This window comes from Ambystoma mexicanum, chromosome 2q (genome assembly GCF_040938575.1).
Source record: "Ambystoma mexicanum isolate Mex_15411 chromosome 2q, UKY_AmexF1_1, whole genome shotgun sequence".
In the NCBI taxonomy this organism is placed as follows: Eukaryota; Metazoa; Chordata; class Amphibia; order Caudata; family Ambystomatidae; genus Ambystoma; species Ambystoma mexicanum.
The window spans coordinates 598,370,218-598,396,093 of record NC_090924.1 but is presented as its reverse complement, the minus strand read 5'-3'; the positions used below and the strand labels follow the sequence as shown (position 1 = coordinate 598,396,093).

Genomic DNA, 25,876 nt, shown 5'->3' with positions numbered 1-25,876 from the left:
TGGCTCCATTCTCTCCCCTTGTATTCAAAATCCAGACAGGGGGCTGCTTCAGCCCAAGAATGGCAATGATCTGCATTATTCAAACAGGTTAGGGAAGTCAAACCATCTGCTAAGCCCAGACAGCCCCTGAGACAATTGTGGATAGGGACCAGACAGTCATAATCTCAGTTTCAACCAGCTCCAGTCACACAGAACACTGACCAGGAGTCTTGGGTAGCATCTTGCAAAAGTACATGCCCTTATTTGCAGTTTTCTAGCCTGAGAGGGCAGGAAGAAGGTCAAAAAGCAAGAAGGCCTAAGAACAGGTCTTAAAAACACGTGGGGAAGACGTTTTTGAACATATGGTACCCAATCATCGGGATTAATAAAACGATTGTGCATGGTAGTGCACTGACAAAATACAGTTCACTGCCACCGGCAGGTCCAGGGCACATTACAAAGGCAATAAATAAGTTGACGGAAAAAAAGGAAAAGGGACACAAAGTACCCCTGTAACACTACATTTTTTTTTTTACTTTTATTTTTAGTTGGCGAAAGTTAGCAGCAGTTACACATAATGAGCATACATTATAGAATCAACAAATTACAGTCCATTACACTTTGACAGGAGGTACATACAATAGCGTTCATATAGCGCCGGGTGGAAACGTTGTTGCTTAGTCTGACTCAGTCTTAAGTGGCCTGAGAGGTGGGAGGATCAAGTGCCTCCTCTGTCTGTTAAGGTAACTACAGATTACAGTCCATACACTTTTTGCTTGCGAGCGCGCAGGCAAAGACACAATATATTCCTCCTCACAGGTTTGCGTCCAGGTAAGTGCATTTAACCACATTTTAAAAGGTAGGCGGAGTTGGGAGTACCCAGAACTGCAATATACATTTCTTGGCCACCATGCAGCCGACATTGAGAAACTTGGACACTCTCTTGGCGTCTCCTACATCCCATACCCCGAAAAAGACACCCATCGGGTTAGGGTCCACTACCATATCCACAATCTCAGAGAGCACCCAGTATTTCACCAGTACACATTAAGCGCAGGACATGACCAAAACATGTGAGTGCGATCTGCCCACTCGAGTCGGCATCTAGGGCAGGTGTGTGTCTGGGCCCTGGTTTGTGCAACAAAATAAAGACAGAGGAAAACATGAAGGTTTGCAACAGTCTCCCTACACTGGCAGTATTAGGGACTGACCAGTACCCTCGAAATAAATAGGCTGTGCAGGTGAGTGATGCTAAAAAGGCTTTACTCAACTCAAAATGTAGTTAGGATTCCAAAACAGACAGATATTCTGGGTGCCCTATTGAAATCAATGGGGGAAAAGCTGCAAATAGAAACATTTTTCCAACACTACATAACCAGATCATTGGCTGCAATAAATGAAACGGGATACCAAGACTTAATAAGATGCTCCACAGAGTAGATTTCCCTACACCATCAAAGGCCCTTTTTAAAGCTACAAATACCTATGTAGAGAGCATTCTTGTTTATCACAAACACATTTTTGTAAGTAGAACACCTGATAAACTTCCCCACTGCACTACGAAATCCCACTTGCTGATCACAGATATGCCAATGCCACCAACCAAGACTCTAAGTGAGACGATAACAACTTTGCCATATACATTAGCCATTTGTATTTATACAAATACAAATAGTAATACTTTAGCTAATCCGACCATGAATGAAATGGGTAGATCCACTGGGTCAAGTCTGTCCCGCTTATTGTAGGTCAAGCATATTTCAGCAATTTTCAACGACTCTGGGATGTTCCCGGTGGCATTTATAGTGTTGAATATCAGTAGAAAGCGACCTTATACAACCGGTTCCTCTTTTGAAAAAGGTTTTAAAACAAAATAATCAACAGTTATTGTATATATTATCTACCTGAGGAGATTTACCTGGTTTTGTGCACAGAGAGCTACCTCTACCTCGGAAAACGCCAAAGGAGGATTCAAACTCTGTTGAAGGACCACCATCATATTGCCTTTAAATATATTTGGTAAAATGGTTAATCCAATCCTACTGAGTAATGGCCATCTCCAGGTCTAAAGAGAATGTTCTTCTTTGGACGATACCAGCCATCAGTCGCCAAAACTGTTTTTGATCTTAAAGGAGAGTTCCGGGACTTTTTTTTTATTGTCCCTACGGTTCGGCCATGTGTTTTTAAGCATAACTCGGTAGATCGTAGAAAACTTTCCTATGGACCTTACCCGACTTTTCATCCATTAACGCACTCGAAATCAGCCGCCATTTTCTGATAATCCTATCACTTGCCGCATCGCCCTGGCTCACCTGCTTTTGCGGCACTAAATCAAATCCCCCGCCCCTGAAACAGACTTTATCAAAACATTCATATTCCCCGCCTCTATCCGTGACGTGACTGTGCTGCGTAGGCAAACGCGCCCTGGCGTCTTCTACGCGACTCCACACAGAACCCGGAAATCAACACAGATCAGCTCACACAACACAGCGCGCCACAATTCGCAATATGAAACTGTACTTTTAAATCAAACCGCAAGATTGTAAATTTGGTAAAGTACATTTATTTGACATCAAATGTTTAGAGAATATTCAGCGATTTTCTTTTTTATTTGCTCTCGATCCAAAATAGTTCGTTTTGAGGCACGCGATGTTCCTTTGCTGTACACAGGGTCTTAGATCATCTCACAATACAGCGCCACAATTCGGAATATCAAACTGTGGTTTAAAAGCAAACTGCAAGATTGTACATTTGGCAAAGTACATTTATTGGACATCAAATGTTTATAGAATATTCAGCGATTTTCATTTTTATTTGCTCTTGATCCAAAATAGTTCGTCTTGAGGCAAGCGATGTTCGTGTGCAGTAAACAGGGTGTTGGTTTACGATAAAATAAGCTCTTCGGTCGCACTGATAATCGCATGGCTGTTCCAACAACGAGGCACTAGGCCACCACAACGGTCTGTATGTTGCATCTAGCCGTTAGTACCGCGTAAGGGCATACTTGTACTTGGCGATCGTCCCATAAAATGGTCAGGGTGGTAACGTTGTTCACGCGGAGAAGCAACTGGCGGTTAAAGAAGCCGTCCGCCGGTGTCTGGTACTCGTGACACATGCAGTAATGCATGATGTACCTGTTTGAAAAACATAAACAATGAAATTAGTCTCACCATCAGATCTTTATTAAAATTATTCATTTTATATATTCGGTCGGGAAATTATTTCATAGCTAGGACAGTGCAACTGGGTTTTAAACGTCAAGGGGGGGCTGTAGGATACTGAGACAGTCCCTCAGTGCAGGGGTTGACAGGGAGTGCAGGTGGAGAGTGGAAGGGCCCAGGACCGAGATCGCAGACAGTGGACCAGTTGTTGCAGGGAAGAGGGAGAGAGAAAGCAGAAGCAAAGGTTTTGAGGTGCTTCCGTAAAAGTAGACGGTTCTCCCCAAGATAGTGCGCGGTACAAAACAACATGCCACATAGAACGAACAAGTACAACTTAACCCGTCTTTAAAGCTACTGTATAGTAATTAAATTGCGGTATAAACTCATCTAAAGAGTTACTTACATTATATTTGCATTTTCCATTGCGTCTGTGCGTAGGGCAGCCCCGAAATACCACTCCTATGCCGATGTTATTTCTTCTAATGAACGAACATGAAATGGCTTTCGTTTCTGAAATTATATTCATTATCGTTTCTTACGTGGTCCCGGCCTGTCAAGGTCAAAATACAATAGAACCTTATACTGAGTCGTGGGCCATTCTGGCACCCGAGAAAAAATCAAAGCAGCTGACCTTCACTTTGAACGAGCACACATTCCTAGTTAGCTACATTCAGTGTAAGGCATTCTCACAGGACTTGAAATTTACACTCCATCTTTGCATTTTGTCTGCGTGCTTTGCAGCCACACAGAACCATAAATACGGAGAGATTCTATATTTTTTGAAAAATGATTTATATTACGGTTTGGTTTAATTTAATGCGCAAATGAACAAGGTTGGATAGATACACATATTCAATGGGCCTGCGACATGAGGAGACTTGAGAGAACAGACAATCAAATTACAATCATTTAAACCGTGATGTGTATTTCTCAATGAGTTCTTCTTTAGGTGGACATGGAACAGATGCAATGTTGGGTGGCAATGCAGTTGTCCCCTGCACAGGTTCGTTCACAACTCCATTTATGTGCCTATCTAGGACGTCAACAATAAGTTTCTCAATAAACTCATATTGCATATCCTCAAACACTGGTTTGATCACCCATTGTTTACTTCTTTTAGTGAAGGCCTTATTGTAGCGAAGCGTCCCTAAAGTTCCGGTCGTCCTACTTTGTTGACGGCCAACATTATGGTTATGTGCCAAGACCGCTAAAAGAGTCCGATTTATCATGCCCTCCATGCCAAAATGCAATCGTTTTGGCCTGTACTTGAGGCACATATTGTGGAACACCTCCAAATCTCCTGTGTGGCAGAATTCCGTGAGTCCCCTCAAAGCTTTTGTTATAGTTTTATCAAATACAATCTTTTCAATGGCTTTGTGAGTGGGTGATGAAGGAATCAACCACTTCTTCTTCCGTGCCTCCTCTGTGGACAAATGGCCATGTTCACAATTGTGGAAATGTTGGTTCGTGTTCCATCGGTGAACGTTTGTACAGTGTGGCATTACTGACCGCCATTTATCCAGTAGAATTTCATACGACCCTCCACATGTTTTTGAGCTCCACCAAAGATGGTTGCTGATTGACTTGGACCACTGTGAAATACCTTGCAATTCTTTTTTTTTACCTGCAGCCGACAATTTTTTATTGATTGATTTTGCAAGATGCCAAACGTCAAATTGGTGATTTATATTTTTGTACTGTTCTCTCATTGTCTTGGCAATTGAAACGTGTCTGTCCGTGGCTATCAGGTCGATCACCATTCCCCGCGATTGTAGTTCTTGCAATGATGCTACAAAGCCAACTTTCTCCATGGCCACTGAGGATGTACTTTGTGACACCTGCACGACCACCGAACTCACAATTTTCTTACTTTCCATGTCCTGAAAGTGGTAGGTGCAGTACTTGGCTGAAAATCCTGGGCTGTCGCACTGTCCATCACCGGCTAGCCTGAACCGTTTGCCCGCGAATGTACTATCAATAGACATTTTTTCCATTCTCCAAGCTTCGCTAATGGCTGGAAATAGATAATCGGTTTGGTATTTGTAGAACTGAGTTTTCGCAATGAAATGGATTCCCACAAACTGAAAGAAAGACTCTAATTTTTTAAAACTTGAACCACTAAAAAGTGCAGCCGCTGCACAAAGTAGATTGCCTGCTGGCAGTTGTCCCAGCATAGGTTGTGCAGACCATGTGAAAGGATGATATTTTGTACAGGTGGCATGTATTTTAAGGTTAGTGCCTCGAATTGCACGAGTCACATTAATCAATGGCTCCCCACATACTTCCCCACCTACCAAATGCCCACATTTAATCCGAATAATAATATCAATCAAACAACTATCGAATACAATGAATTTGGCCTCTTTCCTTATACTGTCACTCTGCATCCCAGCTGGTTCGGCCTGTAACGTTGAGGACATGTCACTCACATGAAAGGTAGAATCTCTGATATCGTCTTCCGCTATGTTCAGTGATATTGATGGTGTTTCATTGTCGTCTACTTCATTCTCTTCCATTGCAACATCTGTTCCTTCTCCGGCGATGGGTGAATAAAACAATTTCTTCAACTTTCTCGCGGTCTTAGTTTTTGCGGGTGTGGATTCTGTGAATTGATCTCCGACTGCATCCGAACTACCAGGAGGACATTCACTATCAATGGCTGGTGGTGGTATAGCTCCGTTGTTAATCACTTCATATTCTTCCCATTGGCACGATGCTTCTCCAGTCTCAAGTCCCTGCCAAAAGGTTTGACAAGCAACATCTCTCGTTCGCTTCACGGTCTGTGTAGATCTAGTTCGTACACCCACTCGCAACTAGAGGACAGATTGGAAAAGGGGTGTTCAGTTTAAACACAACTTACAGTATTGAACTATTAACAGTGAAAAACAACATAATATAGTGACCAGGACACTAACCTTCTTTTGCTTTCTTTTCTTTGAAACTTTCTTGCCTCGAACTTCAACATCAGGACGCTGTTGCTCCGACTCGTGTGTGCATGTCTCCACTTCCTCTTGCGCTGCAACGACTATGTTTTCCTGATAAGCACATCCATCACGCACTGACGCTCCATGGACTCCCTGAAACATAGAACTTTCATTAGTATGTATAATAATATCGAAAACACAAAATGTACTTGGGGACCAATACCCACGTACATCTCAATAGCAAAACACGAATGAACGTTTTGTGTAGAACATTCAAACGACAATTATTCACGCATTGTTGATCTAGTTAGATGGAACTGTCAAGATCCATACCTCGGGCTCCTCATAGACTTCCATTGATGAGATTATTGAAGATGATGCTTCAGTGACTCCCTGAAACACAGTAATTGCATTAGTATGGTTTTCTATTTTGATAAAAAGAACATACACTTTGTGCAGGCGTGAACGGCTCATCTAAATAGACCTGCACAAATGATCAGTTGTCTAAAATAAATAATGGATATCTAAATATGATTCGATTTGCTCGATCGTTGGAAGTGTCACCACCCAGAAATCTGCATCAACTACTAGGGGTGATGTTCTTGTAGAAGAAGCTCCGTCATCTCCCTGAAACATAGTACTTGCGTTAATAAAGAAGGAAGTATAGCGGATGTAATCACGTCATATGATTTCGCTTCATCGAACTGTCAGTATCCATACCTCGAAATGCATAAGAACATCAAGGGACGATGTAACTGCGGTGCACACTTCTGCAAGCTGTTGCGCCGACCCGTAACTGCACGCTCCCCCTTCTTCTTGGACTAATGCTCCATCGACTCCCTGAAACATAGGACTTTCATTAGCAATGAACACAATATTGAAAAAAGAAGACACATAGGAGGGCGACGACAGAAGGACATATCAATGGCTAAAAACGAAAGAAACATTGTGTGTAACAATCACGCTACAAGAATGCAAGATCTGATGATCTCCATCGATGGAACTGTCCTGAAACGTACCTCGAGCATCTGAGTGACATCAACGGTAGTCGTCAATACGTTGGACTCCTCAGCATCTCCCTGAAAGACAGTAGTTGAATTATTTTGGATAACAATAATTATAACTGAAAACAAAGACTAGAGGACGAGTACAAGGGTGTACCATTAGGTAAAATAATTACACGATAAATTAAAACTATTGATTTACATGCCTAAAACAAGTCAGTGGCAGAATAGCCAAGTAAGATTACCCGATAGGCGCTTGAAGTGGCTGATGACTGCAATAACGACACGGATGGAGAATCTTCCGCCTTCATATTGAGTGGATACATAAATGGGGAAATTATTGTTAGCTAATGCTACACACTACCGCAAGGCCGAGAGATAAATACGTAAACTTGACTCACCAGTGGAGGGATATGGACGAATAGAGTGGGAATAGCGGTTGAGAGCAATTTTCGCCTCGCTCGCGGTGTGTTCTTCTTTATTAGCAATGATGTGGAGTACATGTCAGAGGTAAAGTGCCTGCTGCAGATGCGGTATCGATCACCCCTCTTGTCCGCAAAGACTTCTAGGACTCTACTTTCAAGCTCAGAGGGTGGATATCCGCAATATCGGACCCATTCTCTTATCTGATCTATTGTCTTAGGGAAAACATGCATTATAGTACCTTCAGATTTATTATGGGTCTTCGAAGGGCAACCGCCAATGGAACAGGCAGGCATTGTGGAAAGTTCTGAAAAGTAAAGATCAACAATTCTCTATGAATACCAATGTGTTAAAAAATTAAATGACACATAAAAGGTTCAATGCAAGGTATGTTTTGGTTCTTGGAACTATACACGTTATTCACATGCGGATAAGTATTTGAATAACTTTAAAAAAATAGAAAAATAATTTGACTAAACTCAGAACATGCGACTAGTTCCTTGCATGTACTGTCTTGAACGAAAAGAAATTGGACGCAAAATGAGTATGGTACATGGCCTTACCTTGACGAGCAAACAGTTAGATGCAGGGATCAGAGTAGTTTCTTGTCGAAGAACGGGGAGCAGTTCAAAGGTTGCAAACTGACGAGTTTCCTCGAAGTGGTCACGGAAGTTCACAGAGACGAAGAGCAGATAACCAGCACCTTCACGGGTTGACTAGCAAAGTGCAAAGAAGTTCTCATTATAAATATGAAGTGGGTTATAAAGAATTCGAAACAGGGGTGTGTTTGTGAATGAATGACGTGTATGAATCACGTCCAGCGTGAGGGGGGATGCTTGGCAGGAGACACGGGGTCTGGCGGTAGACATGGGAACAACAACCCATGCTCTATAGACCACTTTGAAGTGTACATGGTCTTTGGCACCTCTTGGCCTTTATCGCTCCCTGACAGCTCCACTTGCCAGCGCAAGTACCCCGGTGCGAACTGCCTTTGATAGGGCGGGGGGTGGATTGGGGCGGTGGTCGGGCAGACAAGACACAGGAAGACTCGTGAATGGAGACACACTTATGTGGATTGCAGGGGGCCGTCCAGCGTGAGGGGGGATGCTTGGCAGGAGACACGGGGTCTGGCGGTAGACATGGGAACAACAACCCATGCTCTATAGACCACTTTGAAGTGTACATGGTCTTTGGCACCTCTTGGCCTTTATCGCTCCCTGACAGCTCCACTTGCCAGCGCAAGTACCCCGGTGCGAACTGCCTTTGATAGGGCGGGGGGTGGATTGGGGCGGTGGTCGTGCAGACAAGACACAGGAAGACTCGTGAATGTAGACACACTTATGTGGATTGCAGGGGGCCGTCCAGCGTGAGGGGGGATGCTTGGCAGGAGACACGGGGTCTGGCGGTAGACATGGGAACAACAACCCATGCTCTATAGACCACTTTGAAGTGTACATGGTCTTTGGCACCTCTTGGCCTTTATCGCTCCCTGACAGCTCCACTTGCCAGCGCAAGTACCCCAGTGCGAACTGCCTTTGATAGGGCGGGGGGTGGATTGGGGCGGTGGTCGTGCAGACAAGACTCGTTTGCCGTAGGGCCTCACCAAGGAGAGGCCATCTAACTGCATGTAAGAGGCAGGCTGCAGGATCTAGTACATGGAAGGCAGGGGGTGAGTTTATAAATACCTCACCCTCCCAGGAGAATATATGGGTGCAGTTCACCCTGGAGACCCTGGATCCCTAGGCAGTTAGTCAGCAGCAGGCTGGCCTGTGGTGGCAAGGCAGCACGGGCCAGAGGGGGTCATCTCTGTACCCGGTGCCCAAAAGGATGATTTATTATGATCAACCATATTGATTATTTACCTATAACCATGTTTTGTATCAATAAAATCCAACGGCCTTCCTTTTATTGCCAACGCTTGAACAAAGTGGTGTGGTAAGTATTTTTGGGGGAGGAGGCAAGGCCGGGAGGCTTGATGCCAACCCGCAAAATAACATATGCATGTCTGCTGCATATGGGTTCAACGGTTATGTGGATTGAAGGTGGGCGGCCAGCGTGAGGGAGGATGCTGGCCGGAGACATGTGGTGTGACAAGACAAGGCACAGGAAGACTATTCAATGGAGACACACTAGATTCATTTAAAAAATCAAAACAACCATTGTTAAAATATATGTTGGGTTTTATTTTAGATCTTAATTTCAATTGAACATAAATAATAAACATTACACATTGTAAAGTTGCGGTTGCAGCACATCCAGGGAAAATCCGCGGTATTGTCCACTGTCGCTGGGGAAATGTTGTCTAATGGCAAGTACCGCACAGGCAGGTATTACTCTCCGAACGCGGTGTCCGAGCCTCCCGTGAAGCCACCAAGTGAAGCAACGATAGGCCACCAGCCTGTACCACCTGTGAAAATGAAAGATGCAAACTGTATTAAAATGACAACTTTCTTATCACTGTCGATTCAGGTACAAAAATGTCATTCTGCTTTGAAAAAAATTCTATCTAGAAAATGCACAACATGGAACCAATTTACATGCATTCGAATGATATGTAGATGTAGTTTTATATGTGGGAGACGACCATGAAATAGTAGTGGCATCACTGACATCACAACCAGAGTATACTTACTCGTTACTCGGATTACGCGGACGAACAGTGCCGCAAAGTTCGTGCATAAGCACCATCATCATCCTCAACACTGTCCGTGAGAGGCAGGCTTCCCTGAACTCTGGCAGCTCGGTGATGCATTGCGGACTTGGCTCGCCTTCCGAAATGTAGGCCAAGCACCCGGAATTTTCACGGCAGCAGCAGTTCTCCTCCTCAGTTGGCATTAGCTCGCACCGATTGCACGTGCACCAGGTGGAGACGCCGTCCATGCGACATGGTCCAGGCTCTTCATCCGTTGACTGGTCCTCCCAACTGCCGTCCGAATCCCCATCGTTTTCGCGTGCTTGCCTTTCCAGTAGTTCTTCCTCGGTGTACTCGGGCTCGTACATATACGGCATTATTGTAGCCATTGTGTGGTAAAGAAAGTAAAATAATTTATAGCGGTGGTACTGGTATCTGTTCACACGGGCTACAATCAACGAAGGTAGCTGACCAGAGCACAGAAACGAGTCACAGAATACTCAAAGTAACACAGCGAGAGTAATGGAATCGAAAATCTGCTGCTGTGTGTTGTGAAACGGTGTGTTTATACTTATTGAGGAAAGAGGCGTCCTGCCGTTTCCATGGCGACACTTCATTAGCTGAGGCGCAGCGATTGTTGACACGAAACGTGCTTTGGCGTTGGGAAATGGGCGGTACACGTCTGCTGATGTCAGGCTCAGGGGCGGGGGATTTGATTTAGTGCCGCAAAAGCAGGTGAGCCAGGGCGATGCGGCAAGTGATAGGATTATCAGAAAATGGCGGCTGATTTCGAGTGCGTTAATGGACGAAAAGTCGGGTAAGGTCCATAGGAAAGTTTTCTACGATCTACCGAGTTATGCTTAAAAACACATGGCCGAACCGTAGGGACAATAAAAAAAAAGTCCCGGAACTCTCCTTTAATATGTTGACGCATTATGCAACAGTTCCCATATTCTAAACTCTGCCCCCAACTTTTTCCTTATCAGAACTTTCATATATGCAGTTCTCACCTTCGCAATGTCCCCATGATTCTTGTACTTATGTTTTATTTATTTCTTACATTTGTTAAGCGCACAAAATCCTCAGGCAAGGCACTGTTACAACCAGTTACATTATCTTGAAAAGAAGGGGGGGCACAGAAAAAGGAGTACAATCAACTGGGGGCACTAGGTGAAGAGACATGTTTTCAGTGTCTTTCTAAAGGGCCAGTAGTAATGTTTGTCTTTCAGATGAGGGGGAAGTTTGTTCCATTGAGAGGCCGCCACTGAGGGGGAAGCTTGCCCCTCCACATTTTACTCGCTTTGACTTGGGCACAATGCATCTGAGTGTATGCCCTCGTGGCTGACCTGTTGAATTGGGCTTTCACAAAGCTTTGGGTCAGATATGGTGGGGCAGAGTTAGATAGTCAGCGGTGGGTAGACAAGGCTTAAAGATGATTCTATCTTTGACTGGCAGCCAATGTGCGTTTCTTCTTGCCCCAGAGTTGTACTCGGAGGCAAGAAGAACACCACTGTCTTATGACATTCTCCATCAAACGATAAATGTCTAAGCCCAGTTCAGATTTTAAGAATTTATGCTGAACTGATTGCAAAATATGGCAGACTATGATAAATTGGTTCGACTTTTCTAGAATTCAAATCAGTGTGCAAACAGTACATTTGCAGTAGGGCATATTGCAGAAAGGGGATAAATATCCTGGTTGAGGTTCATGCATTTAAGCCTGTTCCTATTATTGCTCCAACTCATACGAGGCTTCACGATACTGGTAAAATTACAGTAGTGACAAACATACTTGGTCATGGTTGTTCGCGAAACGAGACAGTATTATCAAGGTCACTTCATAAAACAGCGCTTTACATTTATAAGAATGTAATCAAGATTGCTAAATAAAACACTCTTCGGAAATGTCGAGGCTGTGCCCTGAGATAGGGACATGAACATCTCAAAACGAGCTGTAATTTGATAAATCGCATTTAAAAATGCTCATATACCTAGCAAATGAATTTGCATTCTTACAAATGTGTGCAAGTTAGGATTTGCACACTATTACCTAAAGCACAGACATACTAAAAAGATGTCTGTTCACGGTTGCTTAAGGGAACAGTGTGCAATCACTAAGTTTTATGCACCTCCCTCCACCCTTACCTCTTACTTACCTCGACACATGAAGGTCCATGTCACATAGCAGCTTCTACATCCATTTCCCTAGTACACGTCTCCCCACAAACGGGATTCCAACAAAGAGCACAAGTATGAAATAGTCTAAGATATTGTAATCAAACATTGTTTTGGAAACAAGCACATAAACTGCTACATTTTGTTTGGGTTATTTACTTACTTGTCACAGTGTTATTTGAGGCAGTGAGTGCGGTTAAAGTATTTACATCCCAGAGGAAGATTTGCCGATCGAGGCCTGCAGATGCTACCAGCTCCTTGTCTTTTGCATATGCCAAAGCTTTCACATAATCCTACAAAGTAAACAAGTAAGCGTTTGCACATGTAGAATAATGGTAGAATTTGCCAAATCAAAAACAACGACAAAGCAACTGCTTTTCTGCTATGATGTTGCACCTCAATGTTTTGAAATTAAGCCCGCTTTAGCCAGTACAATATACATATTACAAGTACACTTGAATCCACTTGTTGGAAAATCCATCTGTTCTTAAGATTTGTTTAATTTTCTACTTAAATCGCGACTCCACTGAGGGTTCTTGTTTTAATGGTGCTTTCTAAGGTATCACTCCCATGGTTAGTGGAGGTGGCAACAGAAAACTAAGCAATAGATTTATTTTTCTCTTCTAATTTTTGTGCAAGTCCCCTTGACCCATTCTCCCCCAAGGCAGTTTAAAACAAAGCTCCCAGCGGCATGGGCATGGTGACAGGAAGTTGTGCAATGAGAAAATAAGCAGGGTGTGTATAGAAAAGCACAGAATGCACAGGGCAGGAATAAGGAGAATATCGAGTTTTTTTCTCCTCCATTTGCTTCTATGACCCAACGTGGCCAGTAGCCACCTTGCTCCTTTCCCTAAATGTGTTTCTTCAGCGCAAGGCCAGTAGTTTGAGGATCCACTAGGGCCTTAGTTAGAGAGAACTGACACTGTTCTGGCAACTGTTGAACTTCACTTTCCTAGTGATCTGTACATTACCGGTCGGACCTCAGACAGGCTAATTTGGGGCACCCATTCTATCATCAGAAATTCCTTAAAAAGAAACTTTGGGGGAAACTGTTCCATCTGTAGATCTCCGTTTTGCTAACAGAGAAACATGTTTTTATCTGGGCTCTTGAATACAACAATTTCAGAAAAGAATGATACAGATAACATTGTATAATCTACTGGAAAGATTTGGCAAGGGATATGCAGATTCACTTTAAGTATCTGGGATAAGAACCTGCAATCTGCCCACCTCTGGAAATATGCTATGTAAGAGGTGCGCCGGCCTATTCCATGCACAATCATCCATCTACATGAATTTCTAGATTCATGGCTGTGATAAAGGCATTGCAGAGCAGGAAAGGAGTTAAAAGCTGTTCAAGTTGTGTGCAGGAATTCTTAACTGCACCCAAAGAACCATTATGTGTTTGCTTGTGGCAATATTTATTCTGCCGAGATAGTGCCCACAAATTGCTGTTCTGGTTCGACTTATAGCCATTGGAAATCACCTTAAGAGGCCACCAGAACGGTGAGCCTATTTTTAAAAACGGGTTCATTCCTTTCTTTGTTCTCGACAACTAGGTGGGGCCACATCATAAACAGAGTCCATTCAAAGTTAGCATTGCACAGCTGCCCTGGAACAAGCCCATCATCAGAAATCCAAGTGTGCATTCTTTAAGGGTGCGGAAGGACTTCAACACAAAGGTGTCATATTTGGGGGTATAGACCCATTAGTAAAGGTAAAGCAAGAGAGGTTCTCTCTTTCCCTATTCCTAAGGGGGTTTCCCTTCCTCAATTAAACATCTAAGGGGACTGTCAGGATGTCTGTTAAAGTAAAAAAGTGCCCACCGTCCTATGTCAAGGAAACCCTACTTCTGGCCCTTACACTATAAACCAATAGGGAACAAAGCAGTGTGCTGATCCCAGGAGAATGCCTCCCGTCTCCTTGCCTATTATCAAAGTTCCACACAATGTCTCCTTGGTGGACCAAGATATGGCCTCCTGGCGTTTAGTCTGGAATGACCTGGCTGAGTGACTCGCTTCCTCCAGGTCACAAAGTTCCAAATAAAGTTCTCAATAATAGGCCTGGTGGGACGATGCCCTTCCCCACGTCACAAAGTTACAAAATAACAGTTGCTTCATAAGCCATGAGAATGCCTCCCTTCCCCAGGAGTTTTGTCTGTCTCCCATTAGCCCGGGGATTGACCCCCTTCCCCAGGCTTATTGGACCTTCCTCCTGGTCCACGTTACCAGGAGAAGGACTCCCTTCCCCATGTCTTCTCATTAGGTTTCACACCTCAAACACCCAAATCTGAGTACTGTGAGGGACTGCAACCCCGATTTCTCTCTTCTTCTTTGGTTTGGCCCTCTTCCCTGGCAAGTACTGCAACAAGGGAGAGTAGTCTTATTGCTCTTAAAGTGTGGGTCTTCAACCCTTGTTTTAATTCTTCTCTGCCTTGGCCCACTTGGCTCACTTCCCAGTCAAGTACTGCCGCGAGAAGATGACTATCAATTTTGGGTTGGGTCATCCACCCATGTTTCTCTCCCCTTCTCTTTATGTCCCTTTGGCTGCCTTGCTTGCCAAGTACCGACATGAGGAGTATAGTCCTGCTCATCCTCTCAGTATAGGGTGTGTGCCTCTGGCACCTTTCGGCCCCTACCAGTCCCTGTGTCACTCCCGTTACCTTGTCTTGACCCGGGATGCGTGGCTGGTTCTTCCTGGGGTCCTTCTCCTGCTGGGAGTGTTGAGCAGGCTTCTCCACAACTTGATTCCTTGCCTTGCAGATCTACTGCCCAGCCCTTGGAGTGACAGTATGGACAATGCTTCTTGCCTTCGCACCACTGTCTAACAGCCTCCCGGTACCTTCGGACTGCTCTTGGCTCTTTCCTGGTGTCCCCGTTGTGCTTCCCGGTCTCTCGTCCTGGTTGGCTGAGTCTCGACAGGCAGTCCTTGTATGGTCTTTATCGTGTAAACGGGACCACGCCTCTATGGAGGTCTATACCGCTGCAGTTCCTTCTTAGCATTGTTTCATTGCTCCTGTGTCCCACCACATCCCAGTATTTGAGTTAGCACTATTCCTGATCTTCTTCATCTCAGTATTTTTCAGGACCTTGAGGTAGTCTACCTTACAACAAAAGATAGGCCTGGTCTCCACAAAGAGATTAGCAGAGGAAGAAAAGGCTAGAGTGTGTGGGGGTGTGAAGTTCTTATACAGGCTACACTTTAGATGGTTGCCCTTCTCTGTGGTGTGGGGGAGAGATCCTCCACAATTATACTACCCAAAGGGGAACTATAGGTTAGCAGCTGCACACCTCCCTGGCCTCATGGAAAGGGCACCCCCCACCCCTCCTGTTTAGAAGCGACGCCAACTGAAGGAGCATCACAATTCTGATAAATGGCTTTGAGAGTGGGTCCAATTTGGAGGTTTTTACCACTTTGCACTTTCAGGACACTCCTGACAAGAAGCAGGTTTCTGGGAGCAACCACCAGAGCATGCCTGGCTACCAATGAGCGTTACTCCTGCTCGTCTCTCAAGAAACCAGAGCAGAGTGCACGCACAACGTGCTTCTAGAACCGGTCAATGGGTATTGCTGCCTGCTGGTGTAGTTACTCTTTGGCGCAATTACTCAAGAGGGGTTTGTGCCACTAGAGTAGGTTTTCATAAAATATTAATCACCTCACAAAGTTTAGGAATGTTCATATTTTGCCTTCATCCAGTCATTTAACATTTCATGCCATCATTCTAATTCTGGTAATTTATTTTCAAATGCAGATACTGTAGTGAAGTATTTATTGCAATATTTAAATTGATTAGCTAAATAATCAATTTAATTTATTTATCTCATAGAACTAGATGTCTATTTGCATTCTTTTTTGGGAACAAGACGTTTAGAACAGAAACAAAGAAATTAAGGAAAAAGATTATTAAATAAAAGTATTAAAAGACCAAAAACCAACAATTTTGTTAGTGGGAAAAGTGTTTAGGATGTGGAACAGGGATGCGACAAACACAATATGTGCACAGGGAGAAACTATATGAAGTATGGAACGGGTAAATGTAGGGGGTGGGGAAAGGGGGTGGTGTCAAACAGATGGGGGAATGTGGCAGTATTGTCAAGGAGGACAACTTTGGATGTAAGTGAGGATTTGAAAGCACATTGTCGGTAGTGTTCTTAATTTCAGCGGTAGGGAATTCCAGGGGTCTGGAGCGAATGGGGAGAAGGAGTGGGGAAGTGCGTAGTGTGGACGAGGAACAGCAAAACTGATAAGACTACTACAGCAGATTGGGGGGGGGACTAGGGGAGATTGAAGCAGCCAGGTAAAAGGGACTAGGCCATGACTAGATTTGAATAAAAGGAATACAAATCTGAAGAGGGATCTAGTTATGCAAGGAGAGCCAGCATTAGGGCAATGAGGAGGGGGGGGGAGCAGCAGGGGATAGAGCGTGAGGATTTGGCCAATAGGGTAAAAGAGTAGAGGTGGAGTCCTTCAAGTAGGTTTGTGCAGAAGTTGAATCATCTAGGTAAAATGGTAGAAAGAAATCTTTTGGTGAAGTAGATCCCCATGAGTTTCAGCAGTTTACATTAAGCTGCAATAATGTTGGATCCATTAATCTATTGGGAGTTTCAGATTGCTTTAAAAAAAAAACCTATTTGGGTGCTTAGAGGGGTGGGAAGATGTCTCATAAGAAACAAAGGTTGGAATTGGATATTCAGGTCTGGGAGAAAGAGGACCTTGGTCTTAGAAGAGTTAAAGATAAGACTGTTAAAAGCAGACCAATGTAGGATATTTTAGACCAATATCATGTAAGAGTTCAGGGGTGAAAGCGGAAAAGGAGAAGACTATTTGTGTGTCACACACAAAGCGATGTAGGAACAGCCAAAGGAGGAGATGCGCTTAACCAAGAAAGGAAGTTTAAAGAGTAAATAAGCGTGTCAATTTTTACGGTTTTATTACAAGGCACATGCAAGCTAGGGAACTCCTTCCCTACAATGGATGTGGAGCACAATAAAAGGCTTTTTATGTTTAATATAGTACGGAATCTTTTGAAGAAAAAAATAAAATAGCCTTTAAACAACGGATAGCGAGCTTACTTGATAGCTAGTATTTTAGTTTTGTTGGGGCTGCATGTCATGCTGTCCCCTCATTCTGTCCCTATTTCACAAACATCTAGGTCAAACAATACTCACACTATCTAGGACAGGCAACACTCACAATACACCAGTTACCCCAGTTAGGTTTCCATTCCATGTCACTCACAGTGGACGGGTGTCACGTGAGCGGGTTTACCCCAAGGGCCACATATGCAGACTCAAGGGTTCCCCATTCCTTCACTGGCGTCTGCCATGGCGTCTGCAGGAGGGAGCTCGCAGGCGCCGGCTACAGGACGCTGCGCGCAGAAAGTAAATTCCGCGATTATGGAGACCATTCAGATCAAAACAACGCTCACGTGTTGCGTCTGCGGGTCACGTGACGCGTTCATCCGTCTCACTCGCGGATCAGGTGACGCGGAAGCCTCCACTAAAGCGCTGAACTTCCGCACGTTTGCGCTTCACAGCTGTTCTTTGGAAGACTCTGTACGGCGTTTGGATACCTTGTGTTTCACGGCTCTTGACTCTTGGACTGTTTTCGGATTTGCTTTGCTCACGTCTTTTGGCTCTGTTTGCTGGATCATCTCGAACTCGGAACGCCTTTTGGACTGTCTTGGATTACCCTGAATTGGACTTGCCATTTTTCTTTCCTCTTTGCTGCATTACGTTATCAAGTACTTTGGATTTTTGGGTCCTTTTGTTTCATCAAGTTACAGGAGGGCAAGTTGGGTTATAACCCAGCCTACAGTTCTTCTCCCTACTGTAATCGGGGAAACCAGCTCACGTGCCCCTCCACAGAATTATCAACCATCATAGGATTCTGGGCTTCCTCACCCATCAGCTTAGGTAAGCCCTGCTCTTTATTCTGCTCGTTTTCTTGTACTGTGCTCAGTTGATTGCTAATAAAGGTTTTCCTTTACAGCTGCCTTGGGTTTCAACATTTTCTGTGGTTCCGGGCTTCAAGAACTACCCACCTGTGGCCTCAATGATCGCATAGGGAGTAATCTTGTATTCTCTCTCTGTGGTACTTGGGGACGGAGGTTTCAATACTCTTCACGACAATCAAGCAACCTGACACTGCATAGGTAGGGTATTCATATATTGAGGCTGCCCAATATCATATTATGCAGTAGACAAGAGCTTTGAGTAGCCTTAAATCTTGCGCCTCAAATTGTGTTGGTTGATTTTTCGCTTGAAGAGTCACTTGACATATGCAATTATTTTTCAATGATTGTATTTTTATTTTTGACTTCAATTTAGGTAGTAAAATATTGCTTCACATTTCAGCTTTAAACAATTAATCATTATTGTAGAATTCCAATATGTTGTTACATCCCTTGACTTGAAATCAAGAAATAGTTTACATCTCCCTCGACATGCGTTACTCCATTCATATTAAATGGTTCATCAGGAGGGTTGAACTTTCATGCATTAGTTCGCTCTTTATCCTCGTAAAAATTTCGAAATGGGTAGAAACTTCTGATATTGCTGTCTGTTTCATTTGTGTGGCAGGATGGTGCCTGTCAGTGCAGTAACATCGTGCTGAGCAGTTATCAACTGGTTGCTTTGTTCGCGGTGCTAGGTAAATACCTTTTGTGTATTATTCTGGCTTCTTTCGAATCCATATTAATGTCTGGATCAGCCTATTAACTGCTGCCATTTGAGTAGGCCTCCAAACCGTCTCGCACCCAACCTCCACAAACACCCTGTGTCACAATGGACTAGGAATCAGGCTGGTGTGCATCTCCTCCCTGAAACTTTAGGAGAACCACCTCCGGAAACACCTCAAAACCTTCCTCTTTGCTTCTGCTTTCTCTCCTCCCCTCCCTTGCTGAACTATTGACTGAAAATGCACTGGTTACCTGGCTACCCTTCTGATCTCTGGCCCAGGCCCCGTCTACTGCCCACCTGCACTGCCTCCCTGGCAACCTCTGCACTTGGGGACTGTTTTCTGTATCCCTTCATTCCTCTTTCCAGCACTTTGTCTGCACTTCCATGCACTTACACGTTTTTTGTGTGTTTTATTTATCTGATTTATTCCACTTCCCATGTACTGCACTTTCCCCTCTCCCTTTCCCCCCTTGCACTCTTCCTTTCCCCCCCTTCCAATGCACTTGCGCGATTTTAATGACACCTGGCCTAGTAAGATCGTTGTCTGTCCTCCCTTTGTTTCCCCCCTTGCCTCGTTGCGCCTTGAAACACTTCTGTATAGGCGCGTTATAAATGCCATATCATATCAATAAGATATTTATTGATTTATTATTTAATGAAAAAGGAAAATCAAACAATTTCACAGCCACCATTGTTGTGGCAACACTAATGCAATGATCTGCACCATAAGTGCACCTCAATTTTGCTGTTGTCCTGGGTGGACTGCCGATTCATCATGGGAGCCTCGTGCTTAAGAGGAAGCATTGCCATTCTGAAACGCGGCGAAATTCCCTTCTGAAATCGGCCACATCTCTGTTCATTGTTTGACCCCGCCCCTCCCTCTCCCAGAAAGCCTACAACTCCTGCGTCCACACGCACCTTAAGTGCACCTCAAGTGTGCTGGGTGCACTGCCGATTCCTCGTGGGAGCCTCGTCCTCAAGAGGAAGCCTTGCTGCACCTAAACCCCTCCTGAAATCTGCCACAAGTAAATACTGTTCTTACCATTTGGGTCTAATGTGAGTGGACTTGCAGGTTGGACTTGTTGTTTCTATGGTCCCTGCTCACAGCCCTTTTTTGTCTTTTGCAGCATCTGTTCATTGTTTGGCCCCGCCCCTCCCTCTTCCAATAATCCTACAACTCCTGCATCCACGCGCACCAGAAGTGCACCTGATGTGTGCCGTTTGGCTGTGCGTGTGGTGGGCCCCCTTTTTTTGGGATTATTTCTTTTTCTGTGTACCATCTTGAATTAACTCAGCACGTGTGGCGATTTCCACATATCCATTTGCAATTTCACTTTTTCGAACTTCTCCATTCCGAACGTTGTTCCAACTTGTTACATGATGCCGTGATATTGAAGCAAACACGATATTGACGCATTATAGCCCACTGTAAATGTTCATGGCGCATTGCTGAGGCTATAGAACACAAATTATATCTGGCAATACAGTAAGTTCGGCAACGCTTCATAGTACTTTGTATTCAGTTAGTGTTGCCACGCTCTTGCTGTGGTCAATCTTTACCCCTACTCTGTTCTCAATACTAGCAAGAACTACTTTCAACCTACCATTGTGGAAGTTACCTTAATTTATCCCCTACAACTTGTTGCTTTTGTAATGTGTGCTAGTTTCTAACTTGTTCTGGCGGGACCCAGGGGTTGACTCTTTACCTACAGTACCAGTTCACCCACTGAAGCAGATATTTCATCCATTTGATTGCTTGAATTGTACACCCAACATTTGTAGTGAATATTTAAGCAATTATCATGGTAGGCGCCTTGCGCAGTGGGCATGTGTGTATAGAACCTTCCCCTCTTCATACAAATATGCCAGACTAGCAAACTCACTCTCCAAGCCATGATGACAAGGAAAGTGGTCCACAATTAAGCATTTTTCCTGCAGTGCTCTCTCCCATGTTGTCTGTTGGTATCTCAGGCAACAAGGAAGACACTTTGTGCCCGAGAGATGGTGTGGAAACTGAACCTCATGAAGCCTTTCCGGGCAATCCTCAGAAAGACGAAGCACGAAATAAACAAATTCACGCATTTCCCCTTCACAAGGCTCTTGATATGGAGTTCATAGTGCGTCCCTTATTCGCTCAGCACTCTGTAAATCCCAACACTACTACCGTTCCCACTTACCCTTCTGACACATTGAGTAAATCAATATCCGACGTTTCCATGTTGACCCCTGCTGTCTTGGCCGAACTGGGAAAAAGAGTTTGGCTCTCATTAGGATCATCCACCCCTGTCACAGCATATTGTGGGGGATTGGACGAAGTACACCTCTTTAATGAGAGGCATCATCAACCCAAAACTGCACATTCCCTACAGCTAGTTCTCCTATCCTTAAACCAAATATAGATTTGGAGGATAACTTCAGTCATGACTTTTCTAACTACAATTACCAGACTTGCCATATTCCTACAGACTTGCCATATTCCTACTCACCCTATCCACCCTATTTTTGAAACTCAAACTAATGTTCCGATGCTTGACCCATTGATCTTGCAGGACTTCAATAAACAAGACAAATGAGTTTCCTGTCCTAACATAAATTTTAAATTTGTTGGATAAGGGCCACAAACTCACTCATCTGGAATTGAGAGACATAAAAACCTCTATGGTCGATATGTGCCATGGAATTTTTCAATGGTATTAATCCGCTACCCGTTATGTCTCCGCCCAAGTCTGTTCTGATATCAAAGGCTCCTCAAACAACATCAATTGAGAGATCATCTAATCTATCTGGAAACGGTAACATACTAGTGTGTGACCCACTAAAATCTAATGTTCTTTGGTCCTCGACATCCAGACTTGGTGATATACAGTCCACAGAAGTTAGGGACGTATGGCAAAATGTGTCATCAAATTCTGTTAAAATTTGTTAATTACAAAATTCAATTCAAAACCCAGAGAGCTGAACTATTCCCCACACACTCAAAACAGATTGCCAAAAGGCCACAACTGCTGATGTAATAGTTACACCGATGATACATCCAGACAGCCCCTCTGCTCTCACAGATCTTCTTGATCAAGAGGAATCACCACCTGAGTCCTGTGATAAAAAGGTGGCAAGCAACAGCACCTCTCAGGTGGAACCCTCTTCCAAACACTTTTTGTCACTCAAAGCGAGACGTCTTCAAAGCCATTAAAAGACTGGCCATTAATTAGATATAAACTGCTGAGGCTCAAAAAAAAATCAAAACCCGGTCACAATCAAATCACATAGTTCTAATCTCAAGAAAATCTCGAAATTGTCCAACGAAGACGGCACACTCGACTTAAACCAGCTAGATGACGAGAGCAGCCTTGCTCTCCAAGTAAAACGACCACCGTCTGGTTCTGTTATTAACTCCCTTGATGCCTCAACCACAAGTAAAAAACACAAAAAAAAGGACAATACACAAAATAAGCCAGAGGCAACAGCAAAAAACATAGGTGCACGCCTTACAGGTAGCGTGAGCTCTAATCCTGAATCTCCCTCTCCCATAGCGTTTTCATCCCAAGCAGACTCAACTGTCATCGTTCTACCCAACTACCACAACAAAAATTGTTGGTTGCAATCGACAGCCTACAGTGGTGTTGGGTAACTCTGTCAAATGTGCCACCCCCCAATTCGAGCGGTGTGGTGGTAGCATTACTTAGCAACACTAAGACAGGTGCTGTCTCCTCCACATCGCCTGCAATGGACCTCACCATACCCCAGAGTGGTATGGTCACTGACCCAATTTCACAGGCACTTGGTGGTCCTTCCGCTGAAGTACCTAATCGATCAGAAAATGTGCAAACTAACTTCACCACAGAAACCCTAAATATAATTCGATGGGTTAGTGAACCCTGGATTAACGGCAACAGCAGAATCTATCGAGCCTTCATCTGCAGGCTTTCAAGTAGATTCCCCCCCTTTGCGAATTCTCAACTCGGATGATCTTGACTGGATAACTCTTAACACGATAAATAATCACTGTATGATCTCACAATTTCATTCTTCCAATGTTGCCATTTTGCTTTGGGATTACCGCACTGACCTTATACATCTAGGTCTAACACCCTACCTGTTTCTCAACAAGAATGAAGCAATAGAATTCATTGCCTTCCAAGGAACAGTAAGTTCTTCTGCTTTAGCTGCTCTCAAAAACACTACAACTGCTGACCTCCCTGATGAATCAACAATGGCAAAAAGCTTAGTTTCTAAAACGGTGCCCAAATCACCATAGCCAATTCGCATTCACAATCAGATCATGGAATTACTGTGGTTTCACTAATTTGTTATCTTGGCTTAAATCTAGTTCCAGTGCCACCGACTTTTTAATCCTATTATGCCAGGAAACTATGAAACCCAAAAAATTCTATATTAACCCATACATTGAAGTTGCCACTACTGTTTAGTCAGGTGATATTCAATTATGGGCTTCAGACCTCTCAGCGGGTGTGTTCATGGTCTTTATTAGATATTCAATGGGCCATTTCGAAATTAAACCATTCTAAAGCCCCTGACCCGGACGGCACCCCACCACCCCCAACGTGTGTCTTTAAACAAGACCCCAAGCTGTGGGCTCACATCCTGAAAATTAGATTTGATAATATCTTTCGTACAGTTAACATTCCTCCTACGTGGCTCACAGCCATAATTGTCCCGATTTACAAAAATGGTAATCCGGAAGATCTGGCTAATTTTCATCCCATCTCACTCTTGGACGCTTCCGCAAAAGTATTTGCTATTCTATTCTTGAGTGAAATGGAGACTTATATAAACAATAATAAAGTCTTATCTAGGTATCAGGTTGGATTTTGCAAGCAAATGGGAACAAGGCTAAATGCAACCATCTTGGCACACATCTTGAAAGAAAAACAAAAGAAAAGCGAACACCGCCCCTGTTTACATGGCTTCATTGGTTTGATCATCTGCCTTTGACTGCATTAGTCAGAATATTTTATAGGCCAAGATGACAAAATGTGTCTTTCCCTCACAGTCGATTTCTCTAATTTCGAAACTTCACACAAATACAAGTTACATGAAAAGGATTTACAACCAGGGAGCCCTGATCAGTCCCGTTCCAACCTGTGTGGGGTTTAAACAGGGATGCAACTTAGCTGCCACCCTGTTTAACCTCTTCTTGTGTGACATTGATAAACTTTGGGATTTAAAAGTCACTTTCCCAGTGAGATGGGGAAAATTAACCCTTAGTTGATTATCTTTCGTGGATAACATACTACTGTTTGACCGAACGCCATTTGGCCTCCAGGCCAAACTTCATCTCTTTGCACTGTAAGCGCAAAACAATAATCTTTTATCGAACACCAAGAAGTCGAGGATTGTTATTTTTAATAACCTATAAAGGAAAGGTGTCGTCCTCTTACAAGTGGTCTATAAATAAACTTCCAATTCAACATGCATTATCTGTCAGATATTTAGGATATAACCTTAAGGATGTTCAATCTCTAGTGATGTGGAGAGGCACTTTGAATTCAAAAGTTAAGCCATTAATTTCCCAAATGGGGATAATATAAAGGAAACTTTGCAAATTCTCAATGGGACCGCTATTCGACTTCTACGCATTAAAAGTCGAAGCAACAATGCTGTACGGTCTTGATATGTGTTAGATAACATACACCCCTTTCTCGACCAACTGCAATGCAGAATTTGGAAGCAGTCCTTAACCATTGGCAACTTCTCTTCCAGACGCTGTCTGATGACATGAATTGGGGTTAGTGTCTCTCTCTCTGCGCGATTCAAGTGGCGGCTTTTGAATAACTATGGCAAAATGAATGCCCCACCACTGACTTCGCTTTATGAGGACTTTTTAATGTTACAATCACGACAGCCTCCTTCAATGGTTTTTATTTCACCAGAACATGGAAATTTCCTCACAGAAATTGGTCCTAATATTGACGATTTACAACTAAGGCCTGCACTTGTTAAAAAAAGAATTTTGATGTAGATTGGTGTGCGACCGTAGATTCGCTCACCAACTATACATGTTACAAAGAGAACTCAGCCTTCATTCTTAGGAGACAACCACAGCAATCATATCTGTTATGCTTTCCCTGTAATAAAGCTTGTGAGATCTTTGAGATTTAAGCTCAATCAGATGTTGATTTATGAAAGAAAATCAAACACTGGCACCCTAAAATGGTACATTCAGCTTTAGAGCTTTGCAGGTTTTGGGATTCTTCTGCTCAAGCAGAAACTAGAAAGCACTTGGTGATTTTTTGGGGACACTTCACCCATCATATAATTGCCACTTTGGGTGAGGAAAATGTTCGAGACTCCCTGATCTCCCACGAATCCTTGCAGGCTCGCTGTATGAGTGGTAAGAACCTAAAGCTCATCTTGGATTGACTCGCCTGCTTTATATTATCAATAATGAACTTGTGTTGAAAAATAACCAATGCACTCTCTATTATGTACCATGTACTCTTTATTATGTATCGTTTACTGTTTTTATGATAGATCATGTGAGAAAATGCTTTTGGAGTTTTACATTCCTATCACAGATGTGTGTAAATCAAAATCTAATTATCTAGAGCCAAGTCCTAGATAGTTTTTATGACCTCAGTGAATTAGTGACATCATGGGTGGTGTTTCTTGATCTTTACACTGGCACCATGTTTGTTAGAAAATACTCTTGAATCTCCGTTTGTGTATGGCTTTGAAGTGTCCATGACCTCAACCTTGAAGAAAACTGCACCACATTTTTTTTATTTGTATTATTTAAGTGTTTTAACGTTTGCAATTTATCTCGTCATAAGAACGCTGTTACACATCGCCGCAAGTGGTCTTTATGGGCACGGACCCGCTTGTGCGGCGCCTTGATTCCTAACATTTCTAAGATGGAATCTGGTGATTCTCCCCGACC

At 43.6% G+C, this 25,876-nt stretch overlaps 1 protein-coding gene across 1 annotated transcript in view; it reads right to left on the bottom strand.

The window, feature by feature from the left end:
- WDR48 (WD repeat domain 48) overlaps positions 1–25,876 on the bottom strand; it is a 1,182,842-nt gene that overhangs the window by 944,594 nt on the left and 212,372 nt on the right. The window contains exon 5 of the mRNA XM_069647743.1: positions 12,462–12,591. Within this exon, the coding sequence (XP_069503844.1) occupies positions 12,462–12,591 (130 nt within the window). The remainder of the gene's footprint in view (positions 1–12,461; positions 12,592–25,876) is intronic.